This window comes from Paroedura picta, chromosome 8, assembly GCF_049243985.1.
Source record: "Paroedura picta isolate Pp20150507F chromosome 8, Ppicta_v3.0, whole genome shotgun sequence".
In the NCBI taxonomy this organism is placed as follows: Eukaryota; Metazoa; Chordata; class Lepidosauria; order Squamata; family Gekkonidae; genus Paroedura; species Paroedura picta.
The window spans coordinates 40801504-40820271 of record NC_135376.1 but is presented as its reverse complement, the minus strand read 5'-3'; the positions used below and the strand labels follow the sequence as shown (position 1 = coordinate 40820271).

General features: G+C 41.2%; 1 protein-coding gene across 2 annotated transcripts in view; it reads left to right on the top strand.

Annotated features, from left to right (window-relative positions):
- NGEF (neuronal guanine nucleotide exchange factor) overlaps nt 1–18768 on the top strand; it is a 67165-nt gene that overhangs the window by 698 nt on the left and 47699 nt on the right. The window contains exons 2-3 of one of the 2 annotated variants that reach the window (XM_077349295.1): nt 9530–9648; nt 18121–18464. In XM_077349295.1, the coding sequence (XP_077205410.1) occupies nt 18197–18464 (268 nt within the window). In that variant the 5' untranslated portion in view covers nt 9530–9648; nt 18121–18196. The remainder of the gene's footprint in view (nt 1–9529; nt 9649–18120; nt 18465–18768) is intronic. The other variant, XM_077349294.1, reaches the window with a different exon arrangement.

The following is an 18768-nucleotide window of genomic DNA, read 5'->3' as shown; positions in this document are numbered from 1 at the left end:
AGATTCCCTGGTCCTATGAGGAAGGGCAATATATAAAGTTACCATTATTTGTAAAGCTTGGAGGCAAGCAACTGCTTCTGAGAGCTCTTCAATATCAGTCTTTTAAATATGAAACGATTGCCCTTTTATCCCTCACCAAGATTGTCTTCGCTATCAGGGAGTTATTGTTAGCCCAGTAAGAAAATAGTTGTTCTTAAGTTGTGTAGCATCCTATAAATTACTTTATATAACTGCTGAAATGAGAAGTTTTATCTTTTAAAGATATCTGGGGCCTAGTTGGTTTCTGAAAAAAGAACTTTTGCTAGGTTACTAGACTTTTGAAACTTTTTGTTACCTAAAAGCTAGAAGGTACATTAAATTAAAAGAGCATTAAATATATTTTTTAATCTGAGAACTAGGCAGCCTGTTAAATCCTCGTTTGTTTTTGAATGATGAATACAAACTGAAGTTCTTTAGGCATTTACCCAAATTGAATAACACCTATTGTTATTAATATATCGTTTTGTTTATGTTTGATTTTCATAGAAGACTATTAATCCAACTACAAGTTAGCTGGCTGAACAAACAGGCACAGAGACAGATAAACTGAAAGCATTTTGTTATGGTAGCTTGATGAGTAATCGTGGTTTTTACTCCACGCCCATTAATGTCCGTGGAGTTAAATAGCTCAAAGTCATATGCTGTGAAATCCACACCTTAAAGCTTATTTATTTGAAACCAAAGCCATGTTAATTTTTAAAATACCACTAATACTTAGGATGCTTTCACATGAGGAGAATAGCCCATTGTGTTCCGAATGCAGAGGCATTTGCCGTGGCAAAGGAGCCTCCACACACACAACTGCTGATAAGCTCTTTCCTGGCTTTTTAACAAAACAATTGGCAACAGGTAAATTGCTGTAGTGTTAGGATGCTACACAGATATATCTATCACTGATTTTTTGAAAGGCAAAAAACCCACCAGTGACTGGTGAGGGGGAATTGCAGTCAGGAGAGGAAATGGAAAGAAAATGGTGCCAAATGTGAGCGCAGAGATAAGGAAGTCAGCAATGTCCCATTCACACTGCAACCAAATTTACTCTGAGTACAGTCTTTCAGCAAAGGTTGTATTAAAGCCTGTTTTGAGAAGCTGTGCAGCAGAGCCAAGGAAAATTTGGAAGATGAACACTTGCATAATGAATTTAAGTAGAAGGAAAACTTGCTGTTATTTGAGGGGACATAGAACAAAACCTCTGTGCAGAAGCAACTTCAAGCTTAAATTTTAAACCTGCATCCACTTGGACGAGATCAGTTGACAGCATCTTCTAAATTGTATGCCAATTTTTAATTGCTGGACACATTGAGAATGTGACTCCCATCTCTTGATGCTACACCCATGTTCTAACCTGAGCATTTTTCAGAACTATTAATTTGTGTAGATTGATTTTTACTGGGCAGGGTTAAACTGCTATGCAGACAAGTTAATGTGACATAAACTATTTTATATTGATGTGTATTTTATTCCCTTAGGAATAAGTGAGTGTCCAATCTAAATAAAGAGGTACAAATTGTCAGGTCCCATATGACTGTTGGTAGGAAAATAACCTGATGGAGTTGATCATCAGAACTTGGTTATTCTTCTTGTTAGTTTCCATAATAAGAAGACATTATGTTTTTGGTAAAGGTTTGACACTACCAGATTTATAACCAAATGCCAGCACTCAATGCTTGGCAAATAAATCTCAACATATACACTTTTCCCACACGTTCACACACCTTAGTTATTTATTTTACTTATTTTTGTATTTATATAGCACCACATTCCATTCAGACTCAGAGTGGTTCACAATAAAACAATAAAAACCAATATAACCCCATTAAAACCCATTAAAAATGAACATTAAACAATGAACATCAAAAAGATGGAGATACAGAGTTCTAACCCCCACCCTCTCCCTCTGTCCAACTATAAGGGGCCAAGAGCCCTTTCTCATTGGGAGTGCGGTTCCTGATTTACCTATGTGAAGGGATCCACCAATAGAAACTCCAGGATCCACCATGGGCTCAACCATATGCCTGGTGGAAGAGCTCCATCTTACAGGCTCTGCAGAAAGCTGACAGTTCTGACAGGGCCCGTAGCTCTTCAGGAAGCTCATTCCACTAGGCTGGGGACAGGGCCGAAAAGGCCCTGGCCCTGGTTGAGGTCAGGTGAATGTCCCGGGGGTCTGGGACAGCCAGCAAATTCATACCCACAGAGCGTAAGGCCCTGTGGGGGGCATAAGGAAGTAGGCAGTCCCGCAGATAAGTAGGGCCCAAGGTGCATGTAGCCTTAAAGGTTAGTACCAATACCTTGAACTTGATCCAGAATCAGACTGGTAACCAATGAATTTGACGAACAACCAGCTGAATATGCGCCCTCCAAGGTGTCCTAGTGAGGACCCTTGCAGCCGCATTTTGTACCAGCTGTAATTTCTGGGTCAAAACCATGGGTAGGCCCGCCTAGTGGATCAGTGGATTGATTATATGAGAATCTCCTTTTTTCTCCCATCATCATTCTCTTTCTTTCTATTTCTCTCTAAAATGCACCAGTTTCTCAGCCATCTCTTTTTTTCTGACACATTTCTGTCTCTCGTCACCTCCTTGCCTGTCTCTTTCTCACTACCTCTTCCTTGCCACTTTCTTTCTCACCTCTCACCCCCCACCTCCTCCCTGGCACATGCACTGTTTGTGGAAAGGCTTTACCACCTCAAGCACAATACATATTAGATTTTCTAAAGTCTGCCACATTCACTAACTGTGTGAATTCATATTCCAGTCAACAGAATGCAGTTAGCAGAAGTATTCCATTTACTGTACTGATAACCCCAACATTTATAATTTGGAAAGACAAAGACCATATTTGAGGTAAAAGAAGACCTTTCCTTATACAATCCCTAAAGTTTGTAATTAAATCTGTTGATATCTCGGGAATTATTGCTTTAGGCTTCTCTCATGGCCCAAATCCTTTGTCATAGTAAAAAAGTTTTGTTTGTTTTTTGTGACGGGTGGCCAATGGTAGTGGAGCCAACTAATCCTGGTTTGTCCCCATCTACCAGAGAAATATCTGGAAAACACTACCCCCCTCACACACACATTAAGAGACAAATTGCTAGTACATGAAAATTTAAATTGTGACACACACCTTTGAAGCCTTTCTCCTGGACTTTCCCTTTTACTGACAGAAAACGACTACCTCCTCTTCTGTCTGAAGCCTGAAGTGAAATAAATAAGTAAAATGAGCATGTGTAAAAAAAATCCTGGATTCATTATTTGGCATAGGCCTGATTCTGAACAGGGGAGAGGCTCTGAAGAGATAGCACACAAACTACAGAGGTCTACATTTGAGAGTTCCCAACTGGTCACTTTTTTCTTAGTCTACCTGAGAAAGGATTGACAGACATGGTCACTGAATACTTGCGGCTCTGCTGTCCAATCAGGGACTCAAAGGGAGCCATAAGGATGGCTTGATGACCAATGAACCTGCATGCTATGGGTGAGCCTGGGATAGGGTTGCCAGCCCTGGGTTAGGAAATACTTGGAGACTTTGGGGGCAGAACTGGGAGTGGGTGGGATTTGGAGAGGGGAAGGACCTCAATGGAGTAGGTAGGGAGGGAGAGGAGAGTGGAATTGGTAGGTAGAAGACAAAAGACAGATATTTGATACAGCCAGATAGAGTATAAATGCTATGGAGGCCACTCTCCATTTTCTCCAGGGGAACTGAGAGTAAGCTTGGTGTAGTGGTTAAGAGCAGCAGTTGGAGAGCCGGGTTTCAGTTTCCACTTCTCCACTTGTAGGCAGTTGGGTGACCTTGGTCTAGTCCTGTTCTCATAGAGCAGTCCTGTCAGAGTTCTCTCTGCCCTACTTCCCTTAAAGGGTGTCTATTGTAGGAAGAGGGGGAAAAAACGATTGTAAGCCACTTTGAGACTTTGGCCAATGAAAAGTGGGGTACAAAAACCAATTCTTCTTCATCTCTTTAGTCTGCAGATGAGATATAATTCCAGGAGATCCCTAGGTCCCACTTGGGAATTAGCATCCCTAGCCTGGGAGGGTATCTCATTCTGTAGGGAAGGACTTGCCTGCAATGCTAAATTAAACAAAGATAGAAGAGGCACTGAGTAAGCTAGCTGTGGACAGTCCTGTGGGCACAGTAAGGAGACAAACAGGTAGAGGATGGGATCAGTCTGAGTCAGCAGGGCATTGCCCAAATCTCTACTGAAATATGCTCGTTACAATTTCTGTCTTGGCAGCATAGACGGAGGCCTTAACTGGCAAATATTCCTTCACAAAAGGCTGTTGTGAGAATAATTGAGTAAAATCTTATATTCCGTTAGCAAAGTTGGCCAAATCTTACATCTGGTGACCAGAGCTGTGAACAGGCAAGACTGAACTTACAAATCTAAAAAGGTCCCCAGGTTTACAGAAAAATATGAAAACATACCACAAAACATTGAATAGCTTTAAAAACTAAAAAATGATCAAAGGGATTCCTGCAGCTTTAAAAATATATATCCAGTAGCTGTTGCTAGGCAACCACAGCATTCCAGCCTTCAATTTCTGGGAATAAAAGTCAGGGGGAGGGAGAGGGGAAGAAGCTAAGATGGGGGGGGGGAAGGTGAGGGATCACTGTTCCCTCGTTTCCTATGAGTCCTCACTTGTATATGCTAATAGTTAAATTGGCCAAATATGAGGATACTTAAATTCATTGACTGGGAACAGGTAAGACAGATCTTTGTACAAACCTGAAAAGGGCCCATGGTTCACATAAAAATGTGAAATCTAAATTTTAAAAACCTATTAAAAAAAAAAAACCAAAAGTGATCGAAGGAGCTCCTGTAGCTTTAAGTAATAGAGATCTACGTGGTTGTTGCTAGGCAACCACAGCATTCCACGTTAAGTCAATGTTAAGTAAGTGTTGTCAGATGGAATTACAGATGTATATGCAATGCATAGGGAAACCCCACACAATTCATTCCATGTGAATTCCATAGGCAAGTGGATCCATGAGTAAAAAAAAAGCAGAGGGAGATGGCAGGGTCCTTTCCAGGGCTATTTTGGCTTTGAGGAAGTACTCATTGGGGCCAGGCTTGACTAGGGTTGCCAGTTCTAGGATGGCAGACTAATGAAGATTTTGTGGTGGAGTCTGAGGAGGGCAGGGTTTGGGGAGATGAGAGGCCTCACCTGCATATAATACCATAGAGTCCACATTCCAAATTGCCATTTTCTTCAGTGGGGCAGATCTGTATAATCTGGAGTTCAATTATAATTTTGGGTGATCTCCGGGTCTCAGCTGGAAGTGGGCAACAGTAAGCCTGGAAGCAACCTGTGGATGACTTGATGGAAGAAGAAGAAGAAGAAGAAGAAGAAGAAAAGAAGAAGAAGAAGAAAAGAAGAAGAGTTGTGTCTTATATGCTGCTTTTCTCTATCCAAAGGAGTCTCAAAGCAGCTTACAACTGCCTTCCCTTTCCTCTCCCCACAGCAGACACCCTATGAGGTTGGTGAGGCTGAGAGAGCCCTGATATTACTGCTTGGTCAGAACAGCTTATCAGGGCTATGGTGAACCCAAGGTCACCCAGCTGGCTTCATGTGGGGGAGCATGGAATCAAACCCAGCTCGCCAGATTAGACTACTGAACTTACATGACTCAACTCAGCCTGGCTATTTGCTATTCTTCAATGGCAGCTACACTGTGAAAACTAGCATGGCATAACAATTAGTGCTTCTCCCAGCACAGGGTCTGGGAGATCCAGGTTTGAATCCTCATCTTGCTGTGGAAGCTCACTGGGTGATATTGTACACTGCTTTGGTCCCCATCACAGAGAAAGGTGGGGGAAATGAAGTAAATAAAGAATAAATATGGCTGTAGATGGGAGGCAGACAAAAAGTAGGTTGGTGAATGGCTAAGAAGGAGAGAATGAGACAGAAAAGGTAGCAGGTATGGGGGCTGACAGTAGGAGGTAAAGTGGAAATAGTGTGGGGAGAGAGAGAGACAGGGGAAATGAAGAAGAAGAAGAAGAAGAAGAAGAGTTGGTTCTTATATGCCGCTTTTCCCTACCCGAAGGAGGCTCAAAGCGGCTTACAGTCGCCTTCCCATTCCTCTCCCCACAACAGACACCCTGTGGGGTGGGTGAGGCTGAGAGAGCCCTGATATCACTGCTCGGTCAGAACAGTTTTATCAGTGCCGTGGCGAGCCCAAGGTCACCCAGCTGGTTGCATGTGGGGGAGTGCAGAATCGAACCCGGCATGCCAGATTAGAAGTCCGCACTCCTAACCACGACACCAAACTGTGCTCTCCCACAAATCCTTCAGAATTCCCTACCATACAACTGGGCTTGGTCCAGTGGCCAGCATCACACTACTGCGCCAATTTTCCTAGGTAGAAGCTGTCAGGGTGAACTGATCTCTGTAATTGGGTTGTGATTCCCAACTGAAGGCCCCAGCTGGAGGTTGACAGCTTTAGAAGTAGAGAAGGAAGCTGGAACAGGGAGATGCTGTGGAGTTATTAAAGAAAGGGAAAGGAAACAGTGTTTGTAAGGGGGGGGGGGATGAGATGCCTCCCGCAAGTCCTTGCAGGTTTCCACTTGTAACATAATCACCACCATCATCATTCTTGCACATAGTATATTACAAGTGTTCATACTTAAGATATATTATTTTGGTAAGTATTTGCATAGCCTTGTAAGACAAACCAATGCATTAACTCCTTATTTCTGATGGAATAGGCTGAAAAAATTGTGAATTGCTGAAGAGTACTATAGACATAAACTATAGAGCATTAATTGCTGAAGAGTGATAGACATACAATAAGCAAAATAACCAAGAGTCTTGTGGCACCTTAGAAAGTAGTAATAGCATCTGATGTCTGACTCACAAAAGCTTGTGTTTAAAGTGTCACATGACTTGAAATTTTGGTTGCAATACAGCTACAGCTCATCTATAAGCATACCTTTTAGTAAACCATGCTGTCTTACAGGACAGGTAGAATAAAGGCAGACATGAAAGGAGACAAGGAATGTCATTCCTCAAGGGTAACTGAGGCAGAGAGAAACTCAATGACTTGCAGTTGTTATCTTAAGGCAAGTTGGGAAATACATAGTACATCCCAGTGTCTTAAGCCTGCATTTTCTCTCCCTTTCTTTCAAAACAAAAATGAAGGTGTTTCTCCAAGGAACTCTTCACAAGGTTCTAAAAATAGACTGCTATTGCTCCCAGAAATGAGCTAAAGGAGTGACAGTAAAACCAAAATGAAGAGTTCTGCTTTGAACTTCTTGTGCTGCTGTCAGGGGGCAAACTACAACCTTGGGAAACATTTCACACCTGCCACTGGGTATACAGACTACCAAATTAATCCTGTCTACCACAGTGGGACAGGCATTTATCTGCCACAATGACTCTATATACCAAGGATAATTCCATACTGCCCCCATTACATGCACACAGTAGGTCACTGGGCAATAGAATTTTGTTCTGTGTCACTGCAGCAGAATTCTAAAGATATTTAGTAACAAAAATGAACATTGCCTCCAAGGCAGACATTTTAAACCAGTTTTTTTTACCGCCCTTCCAAGGAGCTCAAAGTTCACATCATAGTTAAACAATAACAGCTTCAAATCTGTTCCACTTAATATTTCTGGTAAGGCCTAGGAGGCTTAAGTGCCACTCAGCGCTTAACATCCACACAGGGCAGCTGTCCTGCCTCTGAGTGCCTTCTCCAATCAGCTTGCCTGTCTGTCCAGCGGCCAGCCAATCGCCTTCCGTCCCCCACCCCCAACCACCCTCCTCTTTCCACTTCCCTCTGAGGTTCAGAAGCTGCAGTTCTCTGCTGCGCGAGAGCTCCCCCTGCCAGTGAGTTCCCTGCTTGGGGACCTTCAGTCATTCCTGGTCCTGGAGGGAGGGGCCGTCCACAGAGTTCTTCCACCCCTACCCCCCAATCTAGTGCCTGTTATATTCCTGAATGCAACGGGCTTTGTCCCCAGTCAATTATCATATTCCATAATAAAAAACAGAAGTCTAAACATAATAAATAGTTAAAATCACTGTTACTTTCTATAGCTTACTGCTCAGGAGTGGTCCTAAGTGATTAGTCAGTTAAGTGTTAAGTCAGATGGAATGCATAGGGAAACCCCACACAAGTAGATTCCATATGAATTCCATAGGCAAGTGGATCCACCTGATTCTGGGGATGAATTATTCTGTAGAACTCACTGGCAACTGTGGAGGTCTGGCTGACAGTGGCACTTAAAAGAGCAAGATAACATTAGGCTTATCTAGAGGTTTCTTCTAGGGATGCTGCATCTACCAGTGATATAATCATGGGAACACATGATACTATCTTATACTGAGTTTGTCTTTTGGGTTGGGAAGGGGTGGTGACTCAGTGGTAGAGCAACTGCTTGGCATGCAGAAAGACCCAGATTCAATTCCTGGTGTCTCCAGTTAAAATAAAAAGCAGGTAATAGGTGATATGAAAGATGGTGAAACTCTGAAGAGCCATTCTCACGGTCTGAGTAAACAGTACTGACTCTGATGAAACAATGGTGTGATTCAGTAAAGGCAGTATTATGTATTCAAGGACACAATTAGCTCCTTGACTGGCAGATTTCCAGGGTCTCAGTGGAGTTCTTTCATATCACCCACTGCCTGATGCTCTTAACTGGATATTCTTGGGGTTGATCAATTGGGACCATCTGTATGCAAAACTGATGCTTACCACAGAGCCACAGCAAGAGATGTGAAGGCCTAGGGGAAAAAGGGAAAAGTTCAGGAAAATGTTAGTTGGGGTTTGTTTAAGGACATTTCCCCCTGTTTTCTGATGGAAAAATGAGGAATTTGGAAGACTACTGAAAAAAATCTATGATATTCTTTGTCTTTTAGAATGAGTGACATGCTTAAGGTTTCTTTTCACCAGCCTGAAAAAGGTTGGGGACCACTGATATAAACCATATAATATGACTACTCACTATTGCATCAGCAAATTAATCTTTCAAGCTGCACATAGCCTGCAAACTAATCCATAGGAGAGAGAAATTATTACCCCATAGGATACCAGTTTCCTTAGAATGGCTTTATTTGACATGTTATAACTTGACAAGGGTAGAAACCCATTAGCCATTTTAGCAGAATACGTATCTTTACTTATCTAATGAAAAAATGTCAAAATGAAAAACAGCAATAAGGAGACTATAAGGATGTGTAGGAGACAAGATAACTTACATATACAGGGGATAAAAACCTGGAATAGGAATAGGAATCATCAGAGTATAGATATAAGAAAAGAGTAAATTAGTAAACAGCATCGTCAAGGCACTTTCGTGTTCAGGCACACTTCCTCTGTACTCCGATTTCATTTTCTGAGGAAGTGTGCCTGAACACGAAAGTGCCTTGAACAAAACTTTGTTGGTATTAAAGGTGCCATTGGACTCAGATTTTTTTCTATCACATCAAAGTGTTAGACATGAACATTCCAATATTTAAAGTGCAAGGAAAAAAAATAATCCCCCAATTATCCCCCAAAGGTGAGCTGGCGGCAGAGTGGCAGGGCAGTCCCTGAGGCAGCAGCCGGGCAGGAGGATGAGGAGAAGCCACGGCCCAGTACCGACTGATCCACGGACCAGTACCAGTTCCCGAACCGGGGGTGAGGGACCACTGTTCTAGACATTATTATTATTGTATATCTAAACAGGTTTCCTGTTATGTTTTTTTTCAAAGGCAGAGCTGTTTATTATTTTTAATTCTGCCTTTACAGCCTGTAGTCATCATTAATCCTCAGAAAAAGGATAATAGTAACGCTGAAAGATAGCGATTGGCTCAAAGTCACTCCGTGAATTTCTTGGTTGTCCAAAGATTTTACTCCACATCTCAGTCCAAATTCCCCTACTCTATTTATTACTCTAAACTGAATTCCCATGCTTTTAGCATTATAAAGTATGCCTCCAAACCATTGGGGCAATTCCCTGGACAACGATTTAGCCTGCTTTAAACTGTGGTGTAGATCCCTGCACTGTGAACATGGTACACTGTTCCTGACTCCACTCATGAAAAAGCTTGCTGGTGACATTTACACTTTAGGTTTTATTTGTGCACACACCCCATCCAAATATGAACCTGTGGATTCTTGTGGAGTTGCATCATGGTTGATGGAATACATTGACTCATAAATACATGGAGGCATTTCGGTAGAATAGAGAAGGAAACAGTTTTAAGTTATTATTGTGCAATTAAATTTCAAGTATGTCAGGGAGGAATGGACTGCTGGTAGCCACTCTCATACCTGAAGTGACAAATCATCTATATTTTTATAATGAGGTGGAGACTTGTTGATAATACAGGATAAGCCACTTAACAACACAGACTTTGAACATTTGAACAGAGAATCACTTGGATGGCGCTATACCTGAATGAAAAGAAAAGGAAGGGTGGGGGAAGCAAACAGAATGCTGTTAAACACTCAGAAAGGCTTGAAGAAATAAAGAACAATGGAATAGAAATTAACAACAAGCTTGTCTTCAATTATATTTCAACCTTTGGGTGGGAAATTCAGTCTACTTGATTACCACAGTTGCAATAGCTCTACTGGCAACTACCTGAGTCTCCTATAGAGACACAAAAATCCTTATAAAACCTTGCCTCCATGGGATCTGGGCATGGTGTGTTCTCTACAAAGGCTTATCGGATTTACAAGTAAAAATTTCCTGGTACAGCCTTTTGAGTTTCTTCTGTACATTTATGTTTATTTGTGTGACCTTGCCAGTCTCTCTTTAGATGCTCCAGCAAAACTGTGTTCTTGGGTGCAGACATGTTTTATACTGTCATAAATAGGAGAGTTAAAGCTGCCTTTCTATCCAGTTTCCTTTCAGTTCTACTGTAGATTCCATTTGTTTTTTTAGAGGGAGGGGGCACATTTACAGAAAACAAAAAATCTCCAAAGTTTAAGGGCATGAATAAAATAAAGTCAGCCTATAGGTAAATTAGTTTTGAACTGGCAGTGAGAAGGATCTTTTGCTTTCAGTTGGTTTTTAATATACTGCATGCTGACTTTTCTGATATGACAGAAGTGAGTACTAGATAGCCCCAAAGGGTGCTGTTATTTTAGTCAATGAGACCCATGAGACAAAGCAAAACTGGCTCCAGTTCTCCTCTCTCATCCCTTTTCCTTCTGCTGCTACCTCCTTAAATAGAATGAAAAAGAAGGCAAGAGAGACCACCACGTCCGTCTCTTCCAGTCAGTGTAAGATTTCTGATTTAAAAAAAAACAAAAATCAAGTACATTACCTGTTTTTAGCCTTGCCCCAGTTAGGTGTTGTCCTTGTTAATGCAAAGTGTAACTGACAGAGTTTAATTGCATGTAAAATACACAGTATACCTGCATCCTTAAGTTCCTTCCCTCACTTCTGAGATTCCTGCACCCCCAAATCCATCCTATCACTCCACCAGCACCAAATCCTCCTCCCCCCCACAATTCCCTGCAATTATTCTCACCCAGATCTGAGGCTTTCCCCCCCCACTAGTTCCTACTGCTGTGCGTCAGCTTGAACTACAGGAACAAGCCAAGAATATTTGCTCTTGCTAATTTCTAAAGCTCAGGAGAAGGTCACCAATCCTCTTTTTGGGTCCCACTACTTTTTAGAGCCTCTTGTGGCGCAGAGTGGTAAGGCAGCCGTCTGAAAGCTTTGCCCATAAGGCTGGGAGTTCAATCCCAGCAGCCGGCTCAAGGTTGACTCAGCCTTCCATCCTTCCGAGGTCGGTAAAATGAGTACCCAGCTTGCTGGGGGGTAAACGGTCATGACTGGGGAAGGCACTGGCAAACCACCCCGTATTGAGTCTGCCATGAAAACGCTGGAGGGCGTCACCCCAAGGGTCAGACATGACTCGGTGCTTGCACAGGGGATCCCTTTACCCTTTACTTTTTAGACAAGGGCCATTCTGCACAGCGCTAATGTTGCTGAAGTCTAACTGTTGTGTAACACTATTTTTTAAACATTATACACGACGTCGTACACAATCGCTTCAATGTATTGCTTTTCAGGGAACTGTAAAAAGTGGATTCCCCTTAAAAAATCCGTTTGATTCCCGAGAACAACCTGTAACACATCCAAAAATAATAACACTTATGAAGAATGCAGCCAGTTTTACTCTGCAACTTTAGCTATTACTTCTTCACATCTGTCCATCTAATAGAGACTTCCTTCTGGCACTTTTTTCTGTTGATCTTGCATCTGAAGGGTGCTTATCAAACTATTGGTGCTTTAACCAGTGCTTTAACCAGTGCTTGAAATAGCATATAATTGGAATGCAGAAGTATTTTAATTTATCCTATTGCTCTGACTCAAAGGTCTTGAACTATCAAAATCCAACCTTCTTACAGGCAATCATCACAGCTAAATATTGAGTGACAAAGTATTTTTCCAATCCTCACCTACAAAGGAAAACTGGACAATTTTTTGATATGATAAATTCATATCACCTATTATGAGGGAGGACCAATATCTGTCTCTCTGATCAGACCAAATCTTGCATTCCAATATAATATGTTCTAAGGACTCAAGCTGACCAGATCTACATTTACAAATTCTGTCCAGATATGCTATGCCTATGGATCAGCTTTCCGATATAGCCGACACAAAAGAATTTAACCAAGAAAGCATGAATGCTATTCTATAATGAGGATCTTTTATTAGATCTTTTAAACAGGCTCAGGACAGCACATTCCTCAGATTCCTAATTCCTCTCATTAATCACTATTTGACATCATATTTATTAGATTTGACCTTTTAACACTACTACACTCTGTACCTGTTCTGTAATTCTTTCTTTAACTAGAAGGGAAGGAAAAGACCAGCTCTGTGTGGAGCTGCCCTTGAAAAGTGTTCCAGAACTTCAGTTGGTAAAAAATGCTGCAGCCAGGATGTTGACTGGAGCAGTTTGTAGGAGTCCTGTCACTCCAGTTTTGGCCTATCTGCACTGGCTTTCTCTGTTGCCAGGCACAATTGAAGGTGCTGGGGCAGACCTTTAAATCTCTGTATGGTTTGGGACCAACATACCTGAAGGCTGCCTAATCCATTATGAACCTAGCTAACAGAGCTGCAGAACAAAACTTGAATGGCCTTTTTAAGACCAACAAAGTTTTATTCAAGATATCAGCTTTCATATGCAAGCACACTTCTTCAGATATAATGAAACAAAATTTCCTCAACCAGGCATATTGGTAGAGAGAGGGTGTGGGGGTGCAGGAGGTTAATTGCCAGGGAAGTTTAGATGGAGTTCAGATGCATAATTAACTGGGCAATTATAACTGAGATAGGATTGAGGTAGTTATCTGAAGCTTGTGAATGACTATCAATCAGCATACATAGAGTTAATGGACAGAAGTTTAAGTTGCACTGTTTGCTCTTGCGGCTAGGAAAATTAGGTCCAAATTGTGCAATCAGGATTAAAACCATAATCATTATGGTTCCTTTTTATAAGTGTAACCTTTCATTACCATGTAGGAACTCAATTGACAACTTTTAAACTTCTCGTGAACTTATCAGTTGTATGTCTTAATTTTAACTGATTTTGTATATAACAGTCAATTTGTTTGAAATGGCCAATGGCTGACTAATAAACTGAATCTGAATATAAAAGAAGTTCAGTGTAAGCCCCAAAATCAACATATTCAACTCTGGGTGCAAACAAGAACTGAAAGATTAGTAAGTGCAGTTGTACATTCCTTCAGTTACATTTGAAACAGCTTTCCTTAAATGTTACATATAGGTAGGGTTATAATAATAATAAAGATGTGTAAGTAGAAGAGTTGGTTTTTATATCCTGCTTTTCACTACCCAAAGAAGTCTAAAAGTGGCTTCACTTTCTCTCCCCACAACAGACACCCTGAGAGGTAGGTGGGAGAATTGTGACTAGCTCAAGGTCAGCCAGCCGGCTGCATGTGGAGGAGTGGGGAATCAAGCCTGTTTCTCCATATTAGAGGCCACTGCTCTTAACCACTCCACCAAGGGCCGGGGGGGGGGGGGGAGAAGGCGTCCTTCACGGCCCACCTCCAATTAGTCGACAGACCACATGTGGTCCTCAGCCCACATGTTGGGGATCGCTAACTTAGCATGTATAATGGAGATTAAATAGCTTTTTCCTGTTAAGTCCAGGGGACTCCATTGTCCTAAATGTTATAATAACTTGCAATTCAGCAATCTCCCATTCCAGTCTATTCTGAAATTCCCCCATGGAATGCTCTGGAAGGTTGAAGTGTTCTCCTATAGGTTTCTCAGTTTTGTGATTCCTGATGTCAGACTTGTGTCCATTTATTTATTTATTTATTTATTTACTGCCCTCCCTGGAGGCTCAGGGTGGTTTACATAAGAACAAAGAATAGTACATAAAACAGTCTATAAACATGTGAATAACCTTACAATAATAATAACTAATAGTTGTAACTATATAATAATGTAACAGTATAAACAATATAAACAATACAACAGTGCAACAATACAAACAGGTCCCTTTGGCATAGGTTTTGAACTATTAGCCCTCTGTAGAGAATGGTGCCAGGGTCCGTGGGGTCTATCCCTCACTTTTGGTCCTTGCTTTTGGTCCGCCACGGTGACATCTCAGAATGAAGTTGGGTCAGAGTCCTTCCCAAAACCAGCTCCTGGGTTCAGCATAGTTCCCTCACTACGCCTGAACCCCACCTCCTCACTGACACCGTCCTTCCCATTTAAGTAGCTTTCTTTTCCCCCTACCTCCGCCCCCGAGCCCTTAAAGAGGAAGCGATTCAGCATCTTGCATCAGACGCCTCACCCTCGATCTCTCCTGTGCTTGTCCGGGTTGACTGCGCTCCACCCTCAGCGTCCTCTGGGGCAAACCGTGGTCCCTGGCAGGCTCCGCTACAGCTCTCAGGATCCCCCACTGGTTTGTCTCTGCCTCCTCTGGGATACCTGAATCTTCCCGTGTATGCACCAACTCGTGGAAGGAGCCGGGGAGGGAGCAGGGGAGACGGGAGGTTCCCGACAAATGGGAGGCACTGTTGGCATTAGATACATATGTTTTTGCAAATGACATGCTATTGGTATCATGTTAAGGTTACTGTTGTTATAATGTTATAGCTGTTATCACCTGTTGTTACCATATGTTATCTGTATCTTTTCCCTGTTTCCTGTAAACTGCCCTGAGCCTTCGGGGAGGGCGGTAAATAAATATAATAATTTTAGCTCTGTTTTTCATTGTTTTACCAGTGGTTGTAATGGTTTTCAAGATATTATTCAAGATAATGATTTTATGATGCATGTTTTCAATTTGTTAATTGCTTTGATGGACCTTAGGGGCACAGAAAAATGGGGTATAAATGTGTAAAGAAAATCATAATAAATATTACTGTTAGCACAAGCCCAGAACTAGCCCAAACTTAGCATAAGTATCACAATATCCTATCCACATACAGTGGCCTTAAAGGGCAAAAGCCTAGGGTGCCAAGAGGAAGCACCCACTTCCCTTGGCACCACCGCCGGCCACCTGGCATTGTAGGTCCTGGGGTGCCAACTCCTTCTTAGTCCCACCCCAGGCGACTTGGCACTGCGAGCCCCAAGCCTCCCCAGCATGAGTGACACTTACCTATTGTAATGCCCCAAGTGGCAATAATATGCTATCAAATGATTTATATATGGTAGTTTACTAGCAATAATATAATACGGGTTATTGCTAGGTGAAAACACACAGTTTCTTCGCTGAGTGTACTAGGACCTTTGGGTCTTGCCACAAATAAGTAACAATTGCACTTTTTTGAGTGAAACCCCATAATGGCCTATTCTAGACACCCCCCTCCTGTTTTTTTTAAACTATCTATTGTTTTAAGGACTGAAAGATACACGTTTTTGCTCAGTCTTATCACTCTGTAATGCACACTCAGGTGTTCTGTTGGTAATGATTATAGACTGTTTCATTGAACAGGGTGAAGTATTGTTTCACAAATAAGCAGTTTATCTGATACTGTGGATGTCTCTTTAAGAAATTATCCATGCCACTTTCTGTTAGCATTCTGTCCCACTAGTAAACACATTTTCAGGAGTCACTGAAGGTATTCAGAACTAGTTTATTTCTCTCTTGAGAGCTGTTAATGAATTGCATGTTTAGTTTAGGCATCACTGCTTCCCAGGGAGAAAGCAAAATGCTTCTTTTGAACTCCTATAGTTAATTTTAGTTATCTTTTTAGGATTTATGTTGCAATGCAGTTTTCCTATCAGTGATGGAACAGCTTATTTCTTCTTGAACCCTAATTACTATAAGGGCATTTGTATGCTGCTAAATCTTTTTTATTACATGGTGAAAGCTATGACAAATTGGCTGGTAGAATGTTAACTTCATGTAAATATTCCACATAAATGTAGTGGCACACCCATATCTGTACTCTCTAAATTATCAGTTGAGTCTAGGTAACCCATGGCCTCAAAATTTGCAAGGCCACACCCCAAATATAAACTCACAAAGGCTTCAGCAAATCCTTGCCTTGTCAAAATGGTTCTGTAGATCGTACACAGATAGTATGTTCTTCTAGTGATGCCTTGAGTCCTGAATGAATGAAAAATCAGCACTAAGGCCACTCTGCAACTCCATATCTCCTTTAATGAAGAATCAATCAGTACATACAAGGTAATCATAATAAGAGTTTATTCTTGGTTAAGAAAGCATATTGTTTTTACAATAGTTGAATTGAGAAGCTATAGTTTCTGTTCAGCCAGCAAATCAGAATCAAAAACTATAATTGGCATAGTCTTGTGCTAACTATAGATTAGCATGAATTAACAAACTGTAGTTACTGCCAGAGATTATATACAGATGGAATAAAGCTCCATACAAATGGAGTGAAGCTCCAAAGACAGAAAACAAAAGCAGACAGGCAGTTCTTAACCATGGTTTTCCTGTTCCATATCTGGAAGCTTAAGCCATTTTTTTCAGGTATAATTAATGCAAACTATGGTTTGCCACAATGCCTGAACTAAACTATATTCTTGCAGTACTTACGGAAGAAAAATATCTCCAGATAACTGAAGAGCTATGTTGCAACAAGAAGCTCAGGTAGGCTTTGCTAATAAATTGTCATTTAATTCTTGTTAGTATCAGAAGCTTTTACAACAGACAAGTGGGTAAGGTATTAACAGTATTTCACATATTGAGGAATACATGAGGGAAGGGAGAGAACGCATACAGTTTCTGTTAAGGGATATGAGTGAAGTTAAAACTTATTTAGCTCTTCTTACCAATTCTCGACCCATAAAAAACTGTATACCTCTGATAAAACTGGATAAATCAATTAAAAAACATTAAAATCAATCAAAAACACTAGTGACAAATGTTTTAAATGAGGAATGTGCTAAATGTCTTATTCTAGATATGTAGTCCAAATAGTTGCAACTGCTGGTAATGCGGCTACTAGCAAACTAGAGAAGAGCTATCATACTCCATGAATCTACTCCAAAGCAGTAGGAAACCATGCTTGCTCTGCACTTGCTGTTTCTAGAGGAGATCCCATGTGGCTTGGCAGTGAATAAAATGCTGGACTTGGACTGAAGGAAAACTGGGGGTTCTCATGCTTGGCTACAAAACTCCCTGGTAACCATGGACCTAGCCTAACTCTCAGTGTTGTTGATCAAATGGAACTATTTAATAACCTCTGCATCATAGAGTGAAAGTAGGATAATTTTGGATTTTTTGTCTCCACATGTATAACAGGTTAGTTCTGTTGTTTGTTTTTTTACATGTTCAATAAAAAAGGAAAAAGGAAAACTGTGCCTTCAAAGAGCTTGGAGAAGGCCTTGTGTCTTCTGTTTAGAAATAATTATATGAGACACAAATGCAGGGTTTCAGCTTTAATCATTTTTTTCATGCTGAATCAGTTCATTGGAAAGTTGTTTGGAGGAAAAGATAAGACACATTATTTGAAAGTATAATAGCATTTTTTAAAGTAACAATAGAGACAATTGAAAGCTATCATCTGAAATTACACTTGGGCTAACAAACTTAAAAAGGGGGTAGGGAGAGTAGCTGGTTCAGTTTTATTGGAGGGAAAAAGCTACTCTTGCTTCCTAGAAAAACTGTCCTATCCTTTGTTTTTAATTTTTAGGCAGAGAAATTTGATGAAGTCTATGAAGGTTCCCATTCATCATCGGCTGTGTTATTAAACAATCAAACCTGTTTCCATGGAGACCGAAGAACTGGAAGAGATGGAAAGACAGAATGGGAAATCAGCCAGTGGTTGCAGGAAGGATACTTCTCCACAGGCAGTATCAAGCCTGGACGTGAACTGTGAGCATGACGAGTCACAGGCTTTTGATCATATGACTGAGAAGGATCCGCAGTCACACTATATTCCTATTAGAAGGAATTCCAGATACTATCGCTCCATCAGACTTCGGAACAGAGGAAAAGGGAGGAGTAATAAAGAGGTTAAAACAGAGTATGTTGAAGGTAAGTAGTCATTACTCTTTGCCCACTGAGATTGATACTTATGGAACAAGTCAAGCCAGATTTTGCGGGAGGGGATCTGATTGCTTGCCTTCATGTATCTCCTGTGCTGACTGAACATTAAACTACAAGTCTGGAATTGCAGAAACAGTCAAAGGTCTCAAGCAAGAGGTCTCAGACTCATGCCTCTCCACTGACAACGAAGCACTGAGCAACTGGCAAAACCTTGGTGACTAAGGAAAGTTAAAGAGTTGTTAATAGTACAAAGCAAGAAAAGTATGCCAAGTTGTACTCAAAGGAGGCATTT